Raw genomic sequence first — 16,459 nt, forward strand, 5'->3', positions numbered from 1 at the left:
CAATATTTATTTCTTAATTTTTTATTATTATAAAATTATTTCTACTGGACATAATTTAGTGTGATTTGTGAAATCTCATTTTTTGGTGAAATCTCAATTATCTCATTTTCAATGATACAGAAGTTTTGTTCAACACCAACAGAAACCATGGCTGATGAACACAGCTGAAATCTAAGTCACTTATAGGTAAGCACACTAACTTCTACTTATCAACATTAAAGCACTGATACTGCAAAATAACACACCAGAAACCTCAGACAGTTTTGGTCAATTCACGCACCAGCATCAAAGGGTGACTATGAGTGACACAGGTTTTTTTTCCGGTACGGGAACCTAAGGCTCATTTTCACAGCAGACTGAGTTTTTACTTACCAATGAAAGGACCTAGAAAAGCAGCCTGCCACTTAGCAGCAGTGCTATGTAACAATTAAACAGGGAGTGATGATATCATATCCGATCAAAAGTGTATTTACACCAACTGTTACTTAGCCAAAGAATAGAACATGAATGTTTTCAGGAAATACACTGAAAGCAATAATGATTTTATTCTAAGTATACTCTAAAAACCTTTACCCAAATACTAAAAATTACTCCATGCGAGTCACTTGATTCAGCAGTGACTAAAAGGGAGACACCTGAAAACCAAACTCTACAAACAGTATCTTGAACCCTTAGAACTGAAAGTGGGAAAAAGGTTTTTTTGAGCTCCAGCCCAATTCTCTTCAGTTGCAGACCTGACTGAACAAGCTGGGAAGGGAGTTCCATAGCCCAAATCAAGACTGCATACAGAGCTCTGATTTTCCATGCCCAGGGAGTGCAGTAGCCCACTATTCCCAAAGACACATAGTAATAAAAACAAGACTGAGAACAACTAGAAAATGGCGCTGTTCTAATTTGTAACATCACTTCAAGCTGTAAAGGGCATCTTTGAACCTTCTGTGTGTGTTGAATGCTCCCTCAAGCAACCATTAGGACCATTCCAACGTGATTCTTCCTTCCCATCTTGGATGGCCAAACACCACCACCAGTTACTTAATTTTTGAGTGTTTACCCTCCTGGGGATGTTTATACCCCCAAAAGACAGGTATCCACCCCACTAAGCTGGGGATCTTTGCACAGGAGACTCATCAAGAGGCCAATTCTACCACACAAATGAGAGGTTGGGCTTTTTTCAGCTGCCTATACAGCGATTCTCAGCATTTCACCTGGTACTGTGCAGCTCCACCATAGCATCCACGTACTGCAGCATGTGCCAGACCCTCTGTAAGAGTGTGCTGTCTCTCCATGTCCACAGAACAGGACTGATGCTTTCTGAAAATACTGGACTCACTGCACACATTGACTGCACAGTTAAGGATGCAAAGGTGCTGCCTGACAGCTCTGGATTGGGATTTATGGCAACCTGGTCAGAATTATTTTCCCTGTACAAATACAGAAAATTCCCAAATGCTACTTGAAATTTACCATGAAGGATGGGAAAACAAAACAAAACCAACCAACCAAACAGAAAACCCAAACTGGAACTTTTTCAGGGGAACACAAGAGAAATGGCAACCCTCCTTACAACCAACCTTTGGGCTAGAGTCAGAGGCAGGATCCAATTCTCCAGGCTCAACCATAAATCTGTTTTTTCACTGTTTTCTAACAGTTACACCAAATTAAGCAGGAATTTTACAGCCTGGTTAACCCATGCAGCTCTTACTCAATTCTGTTCTTTGTGCTGAATGAAACAACTGCACTTGGGGAAAAGAGCTGCTGGTGAGTCATCAAGGGCTGCTTTTTAACAGGTACTACTGGAATGCAGGGAAGGAAAAGGTTTCTCAGGCAACCTTTACTCTGCAACTTGCTCCCATTTGAGCATTTGAATTCTAATATTCTTTAAAAAAAGAAAAAATTGGGTTTTTTTAAATACATGGTTTATTACTTTGAATTTAAACTTCTGAACCAATTGATGAAGGGGGCATATGGGAGATGCTGGGAAGCAGGAAGCACCCAAGGGCATGCTTCTCTGGAGTGCATACAAGTAGAATTCCTCAATTTTATCTGTATATCATATTTTAATAACCAGGATATTTCCAATTCAACAAGTAGTATACAGGAATACATGGACAAGTAATGGCATTTGAAAATTATCTATGCACATACTTATTTGAACTATCTTCATTTACTCTCCATCAGTGCTAAAATTGTCTTCATCCTGCTGAAAACTTGGCTTGTCCAACTCTTACTTGAACATATGCATTGAAAGCTTCTGGAAAAAAAAAGAAAACAACAAACAAAACACCCCAATCCCTCAAAACTAACAAAAACAAACCCACAGCCCTAGACTCTACAGTTTCCCTGCAGTTATAGCCAAAAGACCTCAGGATAAGAAAGCATAAATATAAGAAGCTTTGGTAGTCTGACAGAGTTCCTTTCACTAAACAGCAGAACTAATAATTGTGGCCCAAAGCAACAAAATATTTAAGAATGTACTTTATTTTCTTAAATCTAGATTAATACTGTCATGTCTGCTAGCGTTGTTAAAACTGCTTCATTTTCTTTGAATTAAATGCTGTACTTCACTTTTCAATGCAATTTGGATCATGAGAGCTGTCTTCTATTTTAACAGAATCTGAATCATTATCAATCAACCACTCAAGTAAGAAAATGCTGGCTCCTTTATTTCCTCCATCATTGTAATTTCCATCTTATAGGAAGGATTCAGGTAAAAACAAGAGTTATTTCTGTAATACAAGGTTATATACTATTACAAGAACAACCACCAGTTTACAGTTTTTAATGCCTACATCATTTTCAAAACTGCATGTCTGCATATTCAGAAAGAAAAAGGATCATAGAGAGATCAACTAAGTAACAATTAACAAAAAAGTTGTCACTGAAAAAAGCTGTCACTGTCCACAGGAACCATGTCTAGTCACGTTTCAGTCAGTCAGTCAGCTAGCTGAGGGTCATGTCATTACTTAGTTTCTGTAGAAAAAACACAAGTACAAAAATAGTATCAAAAAGCAATATACCTATTTTTATTTCAAAGTACTTATTATAAAATATATTAATTACAACAGCATATAAATAACGCTTTCAATATCTTTAGAAGAATAATACTAAAGTTCTAAGCATGCTTCTCTAACTTTTAAAGAAGTGCCTCTTACTCTGAGCAGTGTGTAAAAGCCAGCAGTATACTGTTGATACAAAATAGAACTATTTTTTTTCTATGTATATCACAACTATGATACAATTACTTTTTAAAAATATTTTTGCAGAGCAGTATTAACATCACACATATTAACATCAGGATTTTAATAAAGGTTTCAGTCAAAAAAATTAAATCAGTGATGCAGCACTTCTTCTGGACAAGAATAACCAAAGAAAAAAATAACCAAGTTTTTTATGACAGAATAATTTTTTTTTTCAACTTAGTAACTAAATAATTATTTAAAAGACCCAAGTTTTTTCAGCAGGGGAAAAATGCAATGAACCCATTTGCTGTGGGTTGAAGTCAATCAGCAAAGCATATCTAAAGCCACAGAACTTTGCTCCACGTAGCTGTGTCCGGCATTTCTAACACAACACTAGTTAGAAATTCTGCTTTCTAAGGACTATTTTGAAAGCTTTAGAAAGGCATTTTGGGTGGGTTTGGGGTTTTTGTTTTGTTTGCTGTGGGTCTCTTGTTTAGTAGTTTGGGGAGGTTTTTCCAATGGTGGGGGTGGTATTTAAATAGAACTACAAGGTAGCAATGAAGAAATTAACTGGAATGCCACAATGCATTCTTCTGACAGATACCAAATTCTTCCCTTCCTTTTCTATTTTTGAATGACACAGTGTGTGTAACTGGCATCAGACACTGCAGTGAGCTTTTCACAAAATACTCCAAGTAACACAAAGCCCTGGTCAGCAAGATTTTTAAGACAGGTCTGCTTTTAGCAACTGCTAGAAGTAGGCACTGGAGTTATCTTCTCAAGCCTACACTGATTTAAAGCAAGATAGTTTGAAGTGATTATTTCACCCCTTAATACTTAGCATAAAAGGGGATAACCTCACACCTCAAAAAACTTACATTAGAACTTAAAGTGGTGAAGAGAACCCTACTGGTCTGTATTTCCATCTTTTCTCTGCTACTTTTAACTATTCACATAAACAATTGAATTTTCATTGACTTGTAGGAGAACCAGAGCCTGTAAAATTCATTAGGTGGATTAGTTCAGAATATTAATAGATGCGTATTCAAATTTGCCTGATAAACAAAGTTTGCTGCAAGGTAACAAAGTTCTTATCGTCAGAAGTTTGCATTGTAAAAGCATTATGAGTAGCACACTGTTACCATAAAACCTTTTTTAAGAAACAATTTTGTAAATTGTATTTTAAAAAAGGCTGTTTGCATAAGAAGGTGTTGGGGCAAAACTTCAAATGTGTTAAAGAAATAAATATTTTACTTAATTATTACACTGAATGACATTTTTATAAAGATTCTAGAATTCACGGGTCTTATAACGAATTTTCATCAGAAAACCTTGTATAGAAAAGACTATTTCAGAAACCCAGTCACCTTGTTAGAGACTAAAGACAAGCAGTACAACAGGACTTTAGAAAGGATTTTTTTTGTTAAGAGGCAATGATTTCCTTAAGTGAAAACTCACAGAAGTTTTAGCTAGGAAGGTATTTTCCTACAGCTAAAATTTAAAATGAAAAAAGTTAGTATTCTCACATCTTAAAAAAACCCCACAACTATTTCAGAGGTAGGGAGAATTGCATCTCTTTTCACATGCACAATTTAACACTTTAATTAAAAGCAAAATATAAGCTTCCAAATAACTGCAAAGCTTGTCAGTCAGTCCAGTGCAAAGTCAGGCAGTGGGAAAATCACTTATATAGGCAAGCCCTTTTGAAAGGCAATCTTTCCTTTTAGGTACCATTTCATTTGAATTTGAGAAACCAACTAAAGAACAAACGAACAAGTAATTCTGTCTGTCTATCCTGAAAAGAGACAGATGCCAAGACAACCTGCTACGAAACTTGGAATCAAGAACCTAGTGTACAAAAAAAATGGGGATAAAAACTTTTTCTAATTTTGGATGCGTGTTGCATTTACACTTCTCCAGTAAAAATTACCAAGGCAGACCCGGTATTATATTACCCTTCACATCATAGTTATTCTGTAAAAACACAGAGACTGGGCTTTTATTGCTGAAAGCAAAAGTCACATTAAAAACAAACAAAATGTTGTACAAAGATAAGCCCGTGGGTACAAGTTACTTAAAATTTCATTCACCAAAGCTGATGATTAAAAAAAGTTTCAGTTTAGTTTTAGCTGTAATTCCATGCAGAAAAAGAATGCCCAGAAATCCAACTTATTAAAACAAGACTTGTGTATAAAAACTAAGGCCATGTTCAGTATCTGCTGCTTACCAAAAGAGCAACATGGACGTTCTTAGAAGAAAAGGAGGAAAAAGAACACTTTGGGCAAAAGCTTTTTTTGGTCTTTGTAACTCTGGGGTCACAAAGAACATCTATACAAAGAAAGGTACAAGGAGTGAAGCTTAGAGGGAAAATACTGATGCAAAGACAGTCATGTGATATTTTCTGAATTAGTTCAATCAAAACTTCATATCCCCTAGGAAGACAGTATGGTACTGGAAATATCTGGCAGCTATAGTAATATTTGAGAGTTATTTTGTAGAAAAAAGGGCTTAGGCTTTTCTCCCCCAACTATATTGTCCTTTGGCAATAGTCCTAATGCTGAAAAAAAAAATAAAAATAATTCAAAAAAGTGATGAAAGTCAATATAATTTGAAGCAATGTTTTAAAAGAACAATTTAAATTTGGTCTCTGAAAGCAGCAAGATACAAAATATCTCTAGGAGTGATGTTTCACAGACTATAAGCATAGAATAATAAAGTTCTCAAACACCTATCTCAATTCCTTCACCACAGGCTCTGCTTTATTTTCTCTGCTATCACATATTTCAGCTACACCTGATTTCTGAGACCACAGATGACCCAAATATCCCAAACTTTTGGTTTCACCTGACAATCTTACCTGTCCCCCCCATCCTTTTTTTATTTACCCTGTCACTCCTCTGCCCTTCAAGGGCTCAACTTTTCATCTTTAACCAATGCCACTGAGGGCATATGATAGTAATGAAAAAAAGACACACACAAGCTTATGTCTGTTTCATTGTTTATTTTTGCATACTCTTTTCAATGTCAACTGATTCTCCCAAGTACAAAAGTGATATTTCTATGAACATCCAGATTGATTTTTATCAACTGGTTCATTTTTTTTCCCCACGAATTATAAAAATTGATTTTTATAAAATAAAGTGCACGTGTGTATATATATAAGCATACACACACCCATATAACATATATGTATGTGTATACACACACAGATATATCAAAAATTCTATTTCAATTTGCTAGCTAAGAGTAGATTTAGAGTTTATCATTATATGTTTGTATTATCTAACGTCAAAATCTTTGCCTGTCACTATTTCAGGTAGCTGGACTCCAGGGTGGGTAAGAGCTCAGGCTGGGTGGGGGGTACTCACCTGCTCAGTAAGTTCTCTGGCGCTTGTTGGGCTCCTCCGAGGGCGAGTCTGCCAACCTCACTTTCAGCCTCACACCATTCACAATCTTGCCATGTAATGCAGTTATGGCCTCGCTGGCACTTGCTCTGTCTGCAAATTTTGCATAGCCCACATTTTTTCCAGCCACAAGATAAACACTTATCAATTGTCCAAAACGACTGGGGGCAGGGGGAAAAAGAGAAAAGGTAATTTACAGATTTTCCTGCAACATTTCCAGTCTGAAGCACATGTGATTTGTTAACTGCAAAACCAGTATTTTTATATCTATGCTCCCAATTTGCATATTCCCTTCTCTTGAATTAGGGGCAGAAGTACAAATGAACACCAAAAGTTCACAGATGTTTTCTATGAAATATGACAACAGAACCACAAATATCAGTGATTTCTTATTTAAAAGAATACGTAAAGCTGATCAATACTGCAGTCCCCAAACACTAAATGGCGCTCAAAATACCCCACAAAAACAAAACAAGAAAAAACCCCAAACCAACCAAAAGTAAGACATACACACCCAAGCCAGCAGAAAATGTAGAAGCTGAATCTGCATCTCACTTAAATGAACTTGCTTAGTGTGATTTACCTTTGAAAAGGTCTCACTGAAATGACTAAGAAAGCAAGCACTGCTTGCTTTCACAACTTCAGGGAAAAATAGAGGGTTTTTTTCTATTTTTTAGGAAAAATAGAGCACTCAGGAGATTCTTAGACAGATCCTTAAATTTTTTTTTAAATAGTCTGCTTGCTTCTTACTGAAGTTATACTGAAGTGTCAAGACTTAGGTCCATAGCCTTTTCCTCCTCCAGCATCCGATTAAGAAAATCCACTGTATCATATAGGTACAACTTTGACTTTCACGTAAAGTGTTTTCCTCTCCTGAATCTTTTAAAACATTTTGGCTTTCTGAAGATTTATTGCAAGTGCAAGCTATTAGAAAAGGGAAATGTCTCTTTTTTCAAAAGTATACTACAAATTAATAATATAAAATACTGGAGAACTGCTAATTACAGACTTTTTAAAGATGGCAAAAATTATCTCAAGTCTTTGCTCCACACAGGGAGATAGAAAGAACAGTTGAAATAGTGTTAGTAGGATGCAAACCATTATCATGTACCAGAAAAAAAAACAACACCCTACACTCTTCTCCCTAGGTTACTGTGGAAATTTATCAAAATAGTTAAATGCCTTACAAAAATAAGTAAAAGAAAATGCAAAATTAATTAGGAAACAGTGACTGGAAGTCAAAATTTTTTTTGTTAAAAATCTGCATTAGAAGACTAGACATTTTACTTCAGATTAAGTAAATTGATAATAAAGCTGCTATAGTGATGATGCAGCAGATATGCTTCAACGTGAACCCCATTACACACTTCCTTCAAAAAGTAACTGTTACCTACTGTTCACTTATGACTTCAGTCACTGTGCACTGCCTTTTCTGGAAAGGGTTTTACGGCCCTCTTTTTTATTTTCAATATTTACTTTCAATATTTCTGTTTGTTTCCTTTTTGTTAGGGAACACTTATTTGTAAACAGAGTCTTACCAGAACACATCCTCCAGTACATTTACAGGTAAAGGATGGGGATGAAAAAGTATGAAAAGCCTTTCCTTCACAGAAGTGTCAGGTGGAACCTTTTTTTTGGGTGGTGGAAGTATGGCATCTGTTTGGGGCTGCAGCAACTGTGGGCCAGAAGTTCCTCCAAATGCTTGCTGAAACAAGGGAAAAAAATGCAAGTATAAGTTGCACTTATACTTGGTGGTGAGGGGGGCAGAGGAAGTAATTTTACCTTTCTTACCATTTTTGTTCCATTACATGACATAAATCAGCCCTGTGAGTTCTAATCTTCATTACTTTATTTATCTCATTAAATTGGACAATAAATTCAAGTAAGTTCAGACACCATTTCAGGGAATAAAAATGCACCAACCAACCAGAGGTACGTCTTAAAAACGCAGCACATAAAACAGTTTGCAGAAGCAAGCAAGCAGTGCTCTTTATTGGCATATGTGAAGTTTCTTACAGCAATTCAGAAGAATACCAACAGCATCCATGACTGGAACTTACAGGAGGCGTCCTGTACTGCTGAACCATTGCGCTATTACTGCGCAGCGCTGACGACACCTGCGCTGTCACCAGCTGTGTTGCCATTTTCCTGATAAGGCTGCAAACAGAAGTGGTATTAAACTATTTTAAAGGAAGAGCTAAGTTACAGTAATCTTAAATGTAGCAAGAAAAAATAAGTTCTAATATACATCAGAGTATCTCTAGAAATCTGTAATGTCACGTAGATAATGAAAATCAAGACAGGCTTTCTGAAAGCCTTGCATGCTAGCTGCAACTCACTGAAAACATTCATTCATTACCACTAACACAAAACTACTCCTTGGTGTTTTTAACACTCTAGGGGGAAAAAAAGATTAAATTATCTCTACAAGAGCCTACTACATTTTGTGAGGAATGCCTAAAAAGCAAAACAGACAAAAAAATTTCACCTGTTTTGGTAAAGAACACAGAGATTTAGTTCAGAGATCAAAATATTACCATAGAAAGCTTACATTCAGCTCTCATTTTCCAGTGATTTTTCTTTGTTCTGTTGCAGAGTAAGAAAAAAGCAATTGCTCTTTTTGCATAGATACGCAGCCTGTGTTGTAAGACCACGTAGGAATTATTGAAGAATGAAGGTTGCAAAGAACATTTGTTTTAGTTCAGATCAGCCATGCACTTCTGAAGTGACTCTCTCCACTGTCCCTCCTTACTGTCTTCATCTCCCAGATGTGACATGAACTAGACTCCTAAAGGATGAAACTAAGGCAAAACACTCCCTGCAGGAGAGTACTTTAGCTGCTCCAATTTGTACTGGGCATTTAAAACACAGGAAGAAGTCAGAGATGGTCGAACACCTGAGAAATCCCCATACTGTGCCAACATCAGAGCCTCCACACCCAGAAGTTTAACTCTACATATGTGCTTTACACTACTGCAAACACAACCAAGAGATGAAGTACATAAATCTGGTTCTAATTCATAAACCTCATCAAAAATACATTCCAGTCTTGTTACATGTTACAGATACATTGACAGATTCTTGCCAAATCCTACATTTTTCCATAGTATCTTAAGAATATGTATTTTAATACTTTCTTTACCTACCAAGATTACCAAGTTTCAAAAGGCTTATTCTAAACCATTCAAGAAGAAAACCCCAAAGCAAACAGTTCCAGAAAATACTATTGGCAAGTATGGCACAAGCTCACAGTGACACTGACATTACATCTTATGTTAAAAATGTGTTTATTTTATATTTTGCTCTCCAGAACGTAACTTAAAACTTCGTAAATTGTACTTACTCTGAGCTATCATTCCCATCTTCTAAGAAAATGACAGTTAGTCGATTTCCAGGAGGATACTCAAACCCATGTAGTTTGTACTTGGCATATATTGCTGAGGCAGCAGTGCTGTACTGAATCACAGCATACCCTGCAAGCACAGTGCACAGTGTCAGCAGGAAACAGGTAAATCCTCAGAACAAACTACACTCGCATAAGCAATATATTCAAGCTGCACATCAGCCATGGATGACATACAATTCTTAAGTCTTTTTAGTATACATCGTTATTACTTCATCACTTTTATTTGTGAAGGAAGCTTCAGTGAAATTTACTAGTGACAGATGAGCTGTATTTATGTTAGCTTGAAAAGCTGGAAGTAAAACCATAAAAGTGAAAACACATCTTCCTCACTACTCCAGAACTAGTAACAAAAGGATATATAATTTTATTCAAAAATGCAATTATCCCATCAACAGTGAATTTCAAGAACTGTAAAGTTAAAATGTAACTTTCTGAATCATTAACATTTCAAATTTCTTGGAGAAGAGACCACTTCCATATTTGTCTCAGTAGCAGAAAAACAAGACTGAAACCAAACAATCTTTCAGTAGAAAATAGGATCCATTTTGGAATTATTTAATCCCCATTTACCCATGTCAACTTCTACACACACATATATTTCAGAATGAAAAATTCCAAAGATATGTTTAGAGGACATTTTACTTTAATGTCTAATAATTTCTGAAACTTTTTCATTTATTCTGCCTCAAACTACTAATTTGAATAAAACCCACATGTCATGAGTTTGATTCCATCCTTCTTGAGTTTTTGTTATCTGAAAGTGAAGGTATAAGCTCTTAAGAGCCATGTGTAAACATGAGTTCAAACAAAACTGAATTTTTGGGTGTATGCAGCGATAGCAGCAACCACTGCTTGTTTCCAACAAGTGTACTGTATATTACAGTGCAAATTAATTAAGTACACTTACAAGGGATTCCCTTCAGAAAAAGAAAAAAACCTTTTGTACTTTTACTTACCACTGTTGGTATGAGGGTCTCTCTGAACATCACAATACTCCAGACCTGGAACTAAATCGAAGAGGGCGAACAGCTGCTCTTGAATAAAGGGGAGCCGAGATACCACCGACAGGCGCTTGGAGACTGGTTCTTGAATCCGGGTCTCAGCTTTTTCAAAGCTACAAAATTCTGGCTGCATACCTCGAGAATCAACAAAATAATCTGAGTCATCATACTTGCATGCCTTCATTTCATGCATATGTTACATTCGATTTTTAAAAGTAATCCAAGTCAATTATATGCTAAAGGTCACATGTTGATTTCACCAGTGCAGGTCACAAAATAAGTGGCCAAGCAGAGCAAAGCAAGCCATAAAAGTAGAGAGATTAAACGCCTGGCTAGTTTCTAACTTCAATATCCAATCTACTATTTAAGTGTTGACCTAAGCTGACCTCCGTCAGCTTCCCTTCCTCCAAACCACATTATTCCTTAGTGACCATACTGGAGACTACAAATCATTTTTAGTGTAAAAAGCTGTGACTTACAAAATGGAAGCGTATTTCCTCTTAGTTCTGGCCTCATGGTATTACTGTAATAATCGTGTTCAAAAGTCTCAGATGACTTATTTTTAGGTTCAGCCAAAATGGCCCTGTAGCCTGAAAGAAACAACCACACACACAACAACACCTCAGCACATCTCAGTTATCTGACCAGGCCCACATTCTTCAAATTCCACATTTAGAAACATATTATTCATAAAACTCAGTAAGTACTGGCTTTAGAGGAATAACTAAATTATAACTCTTGAAGTCTGCCCAAATTATTTTGTGAAAGTTAACAGCTTTCAAATGGAATTACTCCTACTAACAAGTTAAGCACGACAGAGGCCAATTGCCATGAGAGTGACTGAGCACTGGCACAGGTTGCCCAGAAAGACAATGGAGTCTCCACACATGGGGATATTCAAAAGTCACCTGGACATGGTCTTGGGCCACCAGTACCCAAGTGACCCTGCTTGAGCCAAGTGGTTGAGCAGATGACCTCCAGAGGTCCTTTCCAACTTCAACCATTCTGTGATACTTAGCAGGATTATGAGATGCTCCAGAAGCCATCACCTGAACTTCTGTGCTAAAACAGTAGTTTATGGATGTTTCACACTGATCTAGGTTTTGCTTTTATGAAAGGAAGAGGTATTATGTTCAAGCTATCCAACTAATTTCATTTTAACCTCACAGCAAAAATGAAATACAATTTGACTGCTAAGTAATCTTAGGCTCATATTCCTATGCACAAATATAATTCCTGTAGAACCACTACACACATTACTGAGGAAAAAAAAAAAACAAAGAAAGCCATAAAAAAAATCAGAATAACAACCAACCACACCCACACCCCAAGCTGTTTCATATTTGTGATTAAGCACACTGAACAGGAGGTAGGATTGGAAGACAGCTGTTAGGTTTTCCCAAAAGCCTTTCTTCTCCTGGATGAGCAAACCCAATTCCCTCTGTCTCGCCTCCAAAGCCTTGTGCTTCCAGCTCCTGACATCCTTCCACCAGCCTCACTCAATTCATTTACTTTTGGTACTAGAGCGTAAGTGACAAATTATAGAATCACAGAATGGTTAGGGTTGGAAGGAAACTTAAAGAGATCACTGAGTTCCATCCCCTGCCTTGGGCAGGGCCACCTTCCACTACACTAGGTTGCTCAGAGCACTATCCAGTTGGCCTGGAACACTTCCAGGGATGGAACATCCACAACTTCTGTGGGCAACCTGTTCCAGTGCCTCACCAAGTGGCTGGTAATAAATAAAGCATACAAAGTCTTTCACTCTGTAACAGATAAATCATGACACTAAACAAAAACAAGCACTCTTCCCCTAATTTCAGTTAGCATGAATTTGTTCTTAAATAAATGTGATCACAACAGAGCCCCTATGTATCATGAAATATATTTTATATAATAATTAATTTTATATCAAACACATCTGATTAAAACTGCCTATTTGCAAGGACAAATTAAATATTTTCCTGTGTATGAAGCCTACACTACAGACCAATAATAATGCATAAAAGAAAACTCTGTGTCCATTTCCAAACTCTTCTCACTGATCCTACTTGCAGTTTGGTCCTGAAAAAACATAATCAGGTCATTTGTTCTCAATAAATGTTAACAATGCTATTATTTATTTGCAAGAGAACTTTGTCTCAACATGTTTTTGCATCATGAATAATTTACCTGCAAAACAAAAAATTAAAGGTATATTACGATGATACACACTTATTGCAAAAAAACCTTTAAAGAATTCACATGGATTCTTACTTCGATCACACTCTTCAATTGCTCGGGCAGCTTGCGATGGTTTCAGGTACCTGACATAGCCCAAACCTTTACTTTCTCCAGTAGTCTTGTTTTTAATAATACTGCAGTATTCAATGTCTCCATACATCTAGAACAATTAAAAAACACATTAATTTCCAATATTTGAAAACCATGAAAAGTTCCATGTGCTATGCCCTTCTAATAAATTTAGAAAAAGGCATTTTAAAATAACAACAAACAGCGAATCAGTACCTTAAACTTCTCCCGCAAATCCTCCTCCGTGTAGGTTTTTGGTATCATAACAAAGATTCTTGTAAGCTCCTCATCTTCAAGATCTCGGTGGCTTCCAGAAGCTCTTGATTGTGCAATGAATACCTAATGAAATAATTACATAGATACCAATTACTGCCAAAAGGGTCTAAGGCACATATCAACAAGCAAGTGAAATAGTTTAACTGTCTTTGTATTTATTGTTCACATAATCTGCCTTAGCATGGAGAGAAAAGAATACCTGTGACCACCTGTGATAAAAGACCTATAAATAAAATAAAACCCAAACAGGACAGGGGCCAGAGAAGCTCCTTACTGAGGATAATGAGGAATGGTGAGAAATACCACTGCTGATTCAACAGCACTGTCAACATCACCAGTGACACGTCAGGTAGCAAAGAATGCATTGTTGTAACAGGCCTAGTACAGCAATAGCAGAAACAGATACGCAAGCAAGCAAGAAAGCCTGGCAGCTTAATCAAACTGGGCTACTGCAGTTCATTGCTCAGCTGGGCCAAAGTTTACAGCTCTACTGCTCTGTGAAGGATCATAGCTTCTCATATCTGTTCCTCTTAACATAATTTTTATTTATTGAAATAAATTTCATCTCCGAAGTGCACGCCAGAAGACAACCAAGAAAAAAAGCCCAAGTAAATCACAAACAAAAAACAAAGAAACAAAACCAAAACAACCAAGAAAGACGTTCAAAAAAAGCCTGCTATGCAAAAGTAGCAATTGATTTCACAGAGCTCTTAATTTATTTTTCTAGTAGCCATACAAGGGCGTGAGGAATACAACTCAGATCTTTTGGCTTCTGATGGCAAGCTCTCAGAAAAAATTTCACTGACTCAATTGTATTGGCAAGTGAAACACATGGCATCGTGCTTCACTCTTCAAAAACATTCATACTTTCTCAGCACTTGGTGAATAGGAAAGCAAATCAGGAAGCGGAAAGCTGGCAGAACAGCTCCATAGATTGAAAAAGTCTTGAAAAGGGTTCACAAGCTACAAAACCAATATAAGACATACTAGCAAAACCAGCTCTATATATTCGCAAGTGTTTTGCTTACAACACTTAAAATATACAAAAGAACCTTTGTCACAAACGCCCCCTCACTTCCGGGTGCGGCATTTTGCGCAGGCCTGCTCCAGCTCAGGCCACCCGCGGGATCCCGGGAGCGGCCAGGCCTCACCGCGGTGGATGTGGCCGGGAGGGGCCGGGCCCGCCCCGGCAGCGCGGCCAGGCAAGGCCGGCGAGGCGGCCGCTCCCCGCGCCCGCGCCCCGCCCGCGGCTCCCGCTGCCCCCGCTCGGCCCGGCCCGGCCCGGCCCGGCCCGCCCTCCGAGCCCCCGGGCCGCACCTTGATGGGCTTGCTGTCGGGGAGCAGGCTGCGGCCGTGCATCTCCTCCATGGCCCGGCAGGCCTGCGAGCTGCGGGCGAACTTGATGAAGGCGATACCGCGGGACTCATTGGTTCGCCTGTCCCGCAGGAGCCAGATGTTCTGGATGTCCCCGAAGGGCGAGAAGCGCTCCCGGATCAGCGCCTCGCCGGTGTCCTTGCCCAGTACCACGAAGACGCGGCTGTTGGGCGGCTCGTCCAGGCACTCGGCCGAGAGGCGGATGCCGCTGCTCTCCTCCATGGCGGGGCTGCCGAGCACTGCAGGCTTCTCCCGGGGTACGGCAGGGAAGTGCAGCAGCGCCTTTTCCGCCGCGGATCAGCGCGCCCGCCCCTTCCGCCGCCCCTTCCGCCGCCGCTTCCGCCGTCGCTTCCGCCGCCCTGCGGGGGCCGCACCGCACCCACACTGCACCGCACGCTGCACAGCACTGCACTGCACAAACACCGCACTGTACACCGCACACTGCACCGCCACACACCGCACTGTACACCGCACCGCACACACACCGCACTGTACACCGCACAGTGCACTGCCACACACCGCACTGTACACCACACACTGCCCTGCACACACACCGCACTGTACACCGCACAGTGCACTGCCACACACCGCACTGTACACCGCACACTGCCCTGCACACACACCGCACTGTACACCGCACAGTGCACTGCCACACACCGCACTGTACACCGCACAGTGCCCTGCACACACACCGCACTGCACACACACCGCACTGTACACCGCACAGTGCACTGCACACACACCGCACTGTACACCGCACACTGCCCTGCACACACACCGCACTGTACACCGCACACTGCCCTGCACACACACCGCACTGTACACCGCACAGTGCACTGCCACACACCGCACTGTACACCGCACACTGCCCTGCACACACACCGCACTGTACACCGCACACTGCACTGCCACACACCGCACTGTACACCGCACCGCACACACACCGCACTGTACACCGCACAGTGCACTGCCACACACCGCACTGTACACCACACACTGCACTGCCACACACCGCACTGTACACCGCACACTGCACTGCCACACACCGCACCGCACTGCACACACACCGCACTGTACACCACACACTGCACTGCCACACACCGCACTGTACACCGCACACTGCACTGCCACACACCGCACCGCACTGTACACCACACACTGCACTGCCACACACCGCACTGTACACACACCGCACTGTACACACACCGCACTGCACACACACCGCACACTGCCCTGCACACACACCACACTGCACACACACCGCACCGCGCACACGCCGCGCGACTCCGCGGTGCCTGCAAGGACGGACGGAGGGCGGGCGGCGCGCATTCTGCCTGCTGTTTTTCACAAGCAAATTAAATATGCAGAAATCCCCCCTCTCTTTCACATAAGCAGATGCAGTTGTCCAGTAGAAGGACGTGATAACATTTGGTTCTGTTTCCATAGATCTAAACGGGCTGTGTTGAAGAAAGTAACATGTTCTCTATTCAGGAATATTATCAGTGCCACACTGTTGGAAAAGATGGA

At 39.9% G+C, this 16,459-nt stretch overlaps 1 protein-coding gene across 3 annotated transcripts; it reads right to left on the reverse strand.

Moving 5' to 3' along the window:
- Positions 1-2,037: 2,037 nt before the first annotated feature.
- RBM45 (RNA binding motif protein 45) lies at positions 2,038-15,278 on the reverse strand. 3 transcript variants are annotated; one of them, XM_053947873.1, is made up of 10 exons: positions 14,876-15,278; positions 13,499-13,621; positions 13,247-13,373; positions 11,470-11,580; positions 10,946-11,125; positions 9,927-10,056; positions 8,644-8,740; positions 8,122-8,288; positions 6,548-6,744; positions 2,038-2,251 (listed from the first exon to the last, which is right to left on the reverse strand). In XM_053947873.1, the coding sequence occupies exons 1-9, from the start codon at positions 15,152-15,154 to the stop codon at positions 6,552-6,554; spliced, it is 1,407 nt and encodes a 468-aa protein (XP_053803848.1). In that variant the 5' UTR covers positions 15,155-15,278; the 3' UTR covers positions 2,038-2,251; positions 6,548-6,551. The 3 variants fall into 3 exon arrangements, with proteins under 3 accessions (XP_053803848.1, XP_053803847.1, XP_053803849.1); XM_053947872.1 differs by having other exon boundaries at positions 2,038-2,970; XM_053947874.1 differs by lacking the exon at positions 2,038-2,251 and having other exon boundaries at positions 6,589-6,676; positions 14,876-15,277.
- Positions 15,279-16,459: the final 1,181 nt, after the last annotated feature.

The sequence above is a fragment of the Vidua chalybeata genome, chromosome 7 (assembly GCF_026979565.1).
Source record: "Vidua chalybeata isolate OUT-0048 chromosome 7, bVidCha1 merged haplotype, whole genome shotgun sequence".
Classification (NCBI taxonomy): Eukaryota; Metazoa; Chordata; class Aves; order Passeriformes; family Viduidae; genus Vidua; species Vidua chalybeata.

Coding starts and splice junctions, on each gene's coding strand:
- RBM45 (XM_053947873.1), bottom strand. CDS start 15,154: ATGGAGGAGAGCAGCGGCATCCGCCTCTCGGCCGAGTGCCTGGACGAG. Junction 11,126..11,469: donor AGGAAATACGCTTCCATTTT/GTAAGTCACAGC, acceptor TTGATTCTCGAG/GTATGCAGCCAGAATTTTGT. Junction 8,741..9,926: donor GATGGGAATGATAGCTCAGA/GTAAGTACAATT, acceptor TTCTGTTTGCAG/CCTTATCAGGAAAATGGCAA.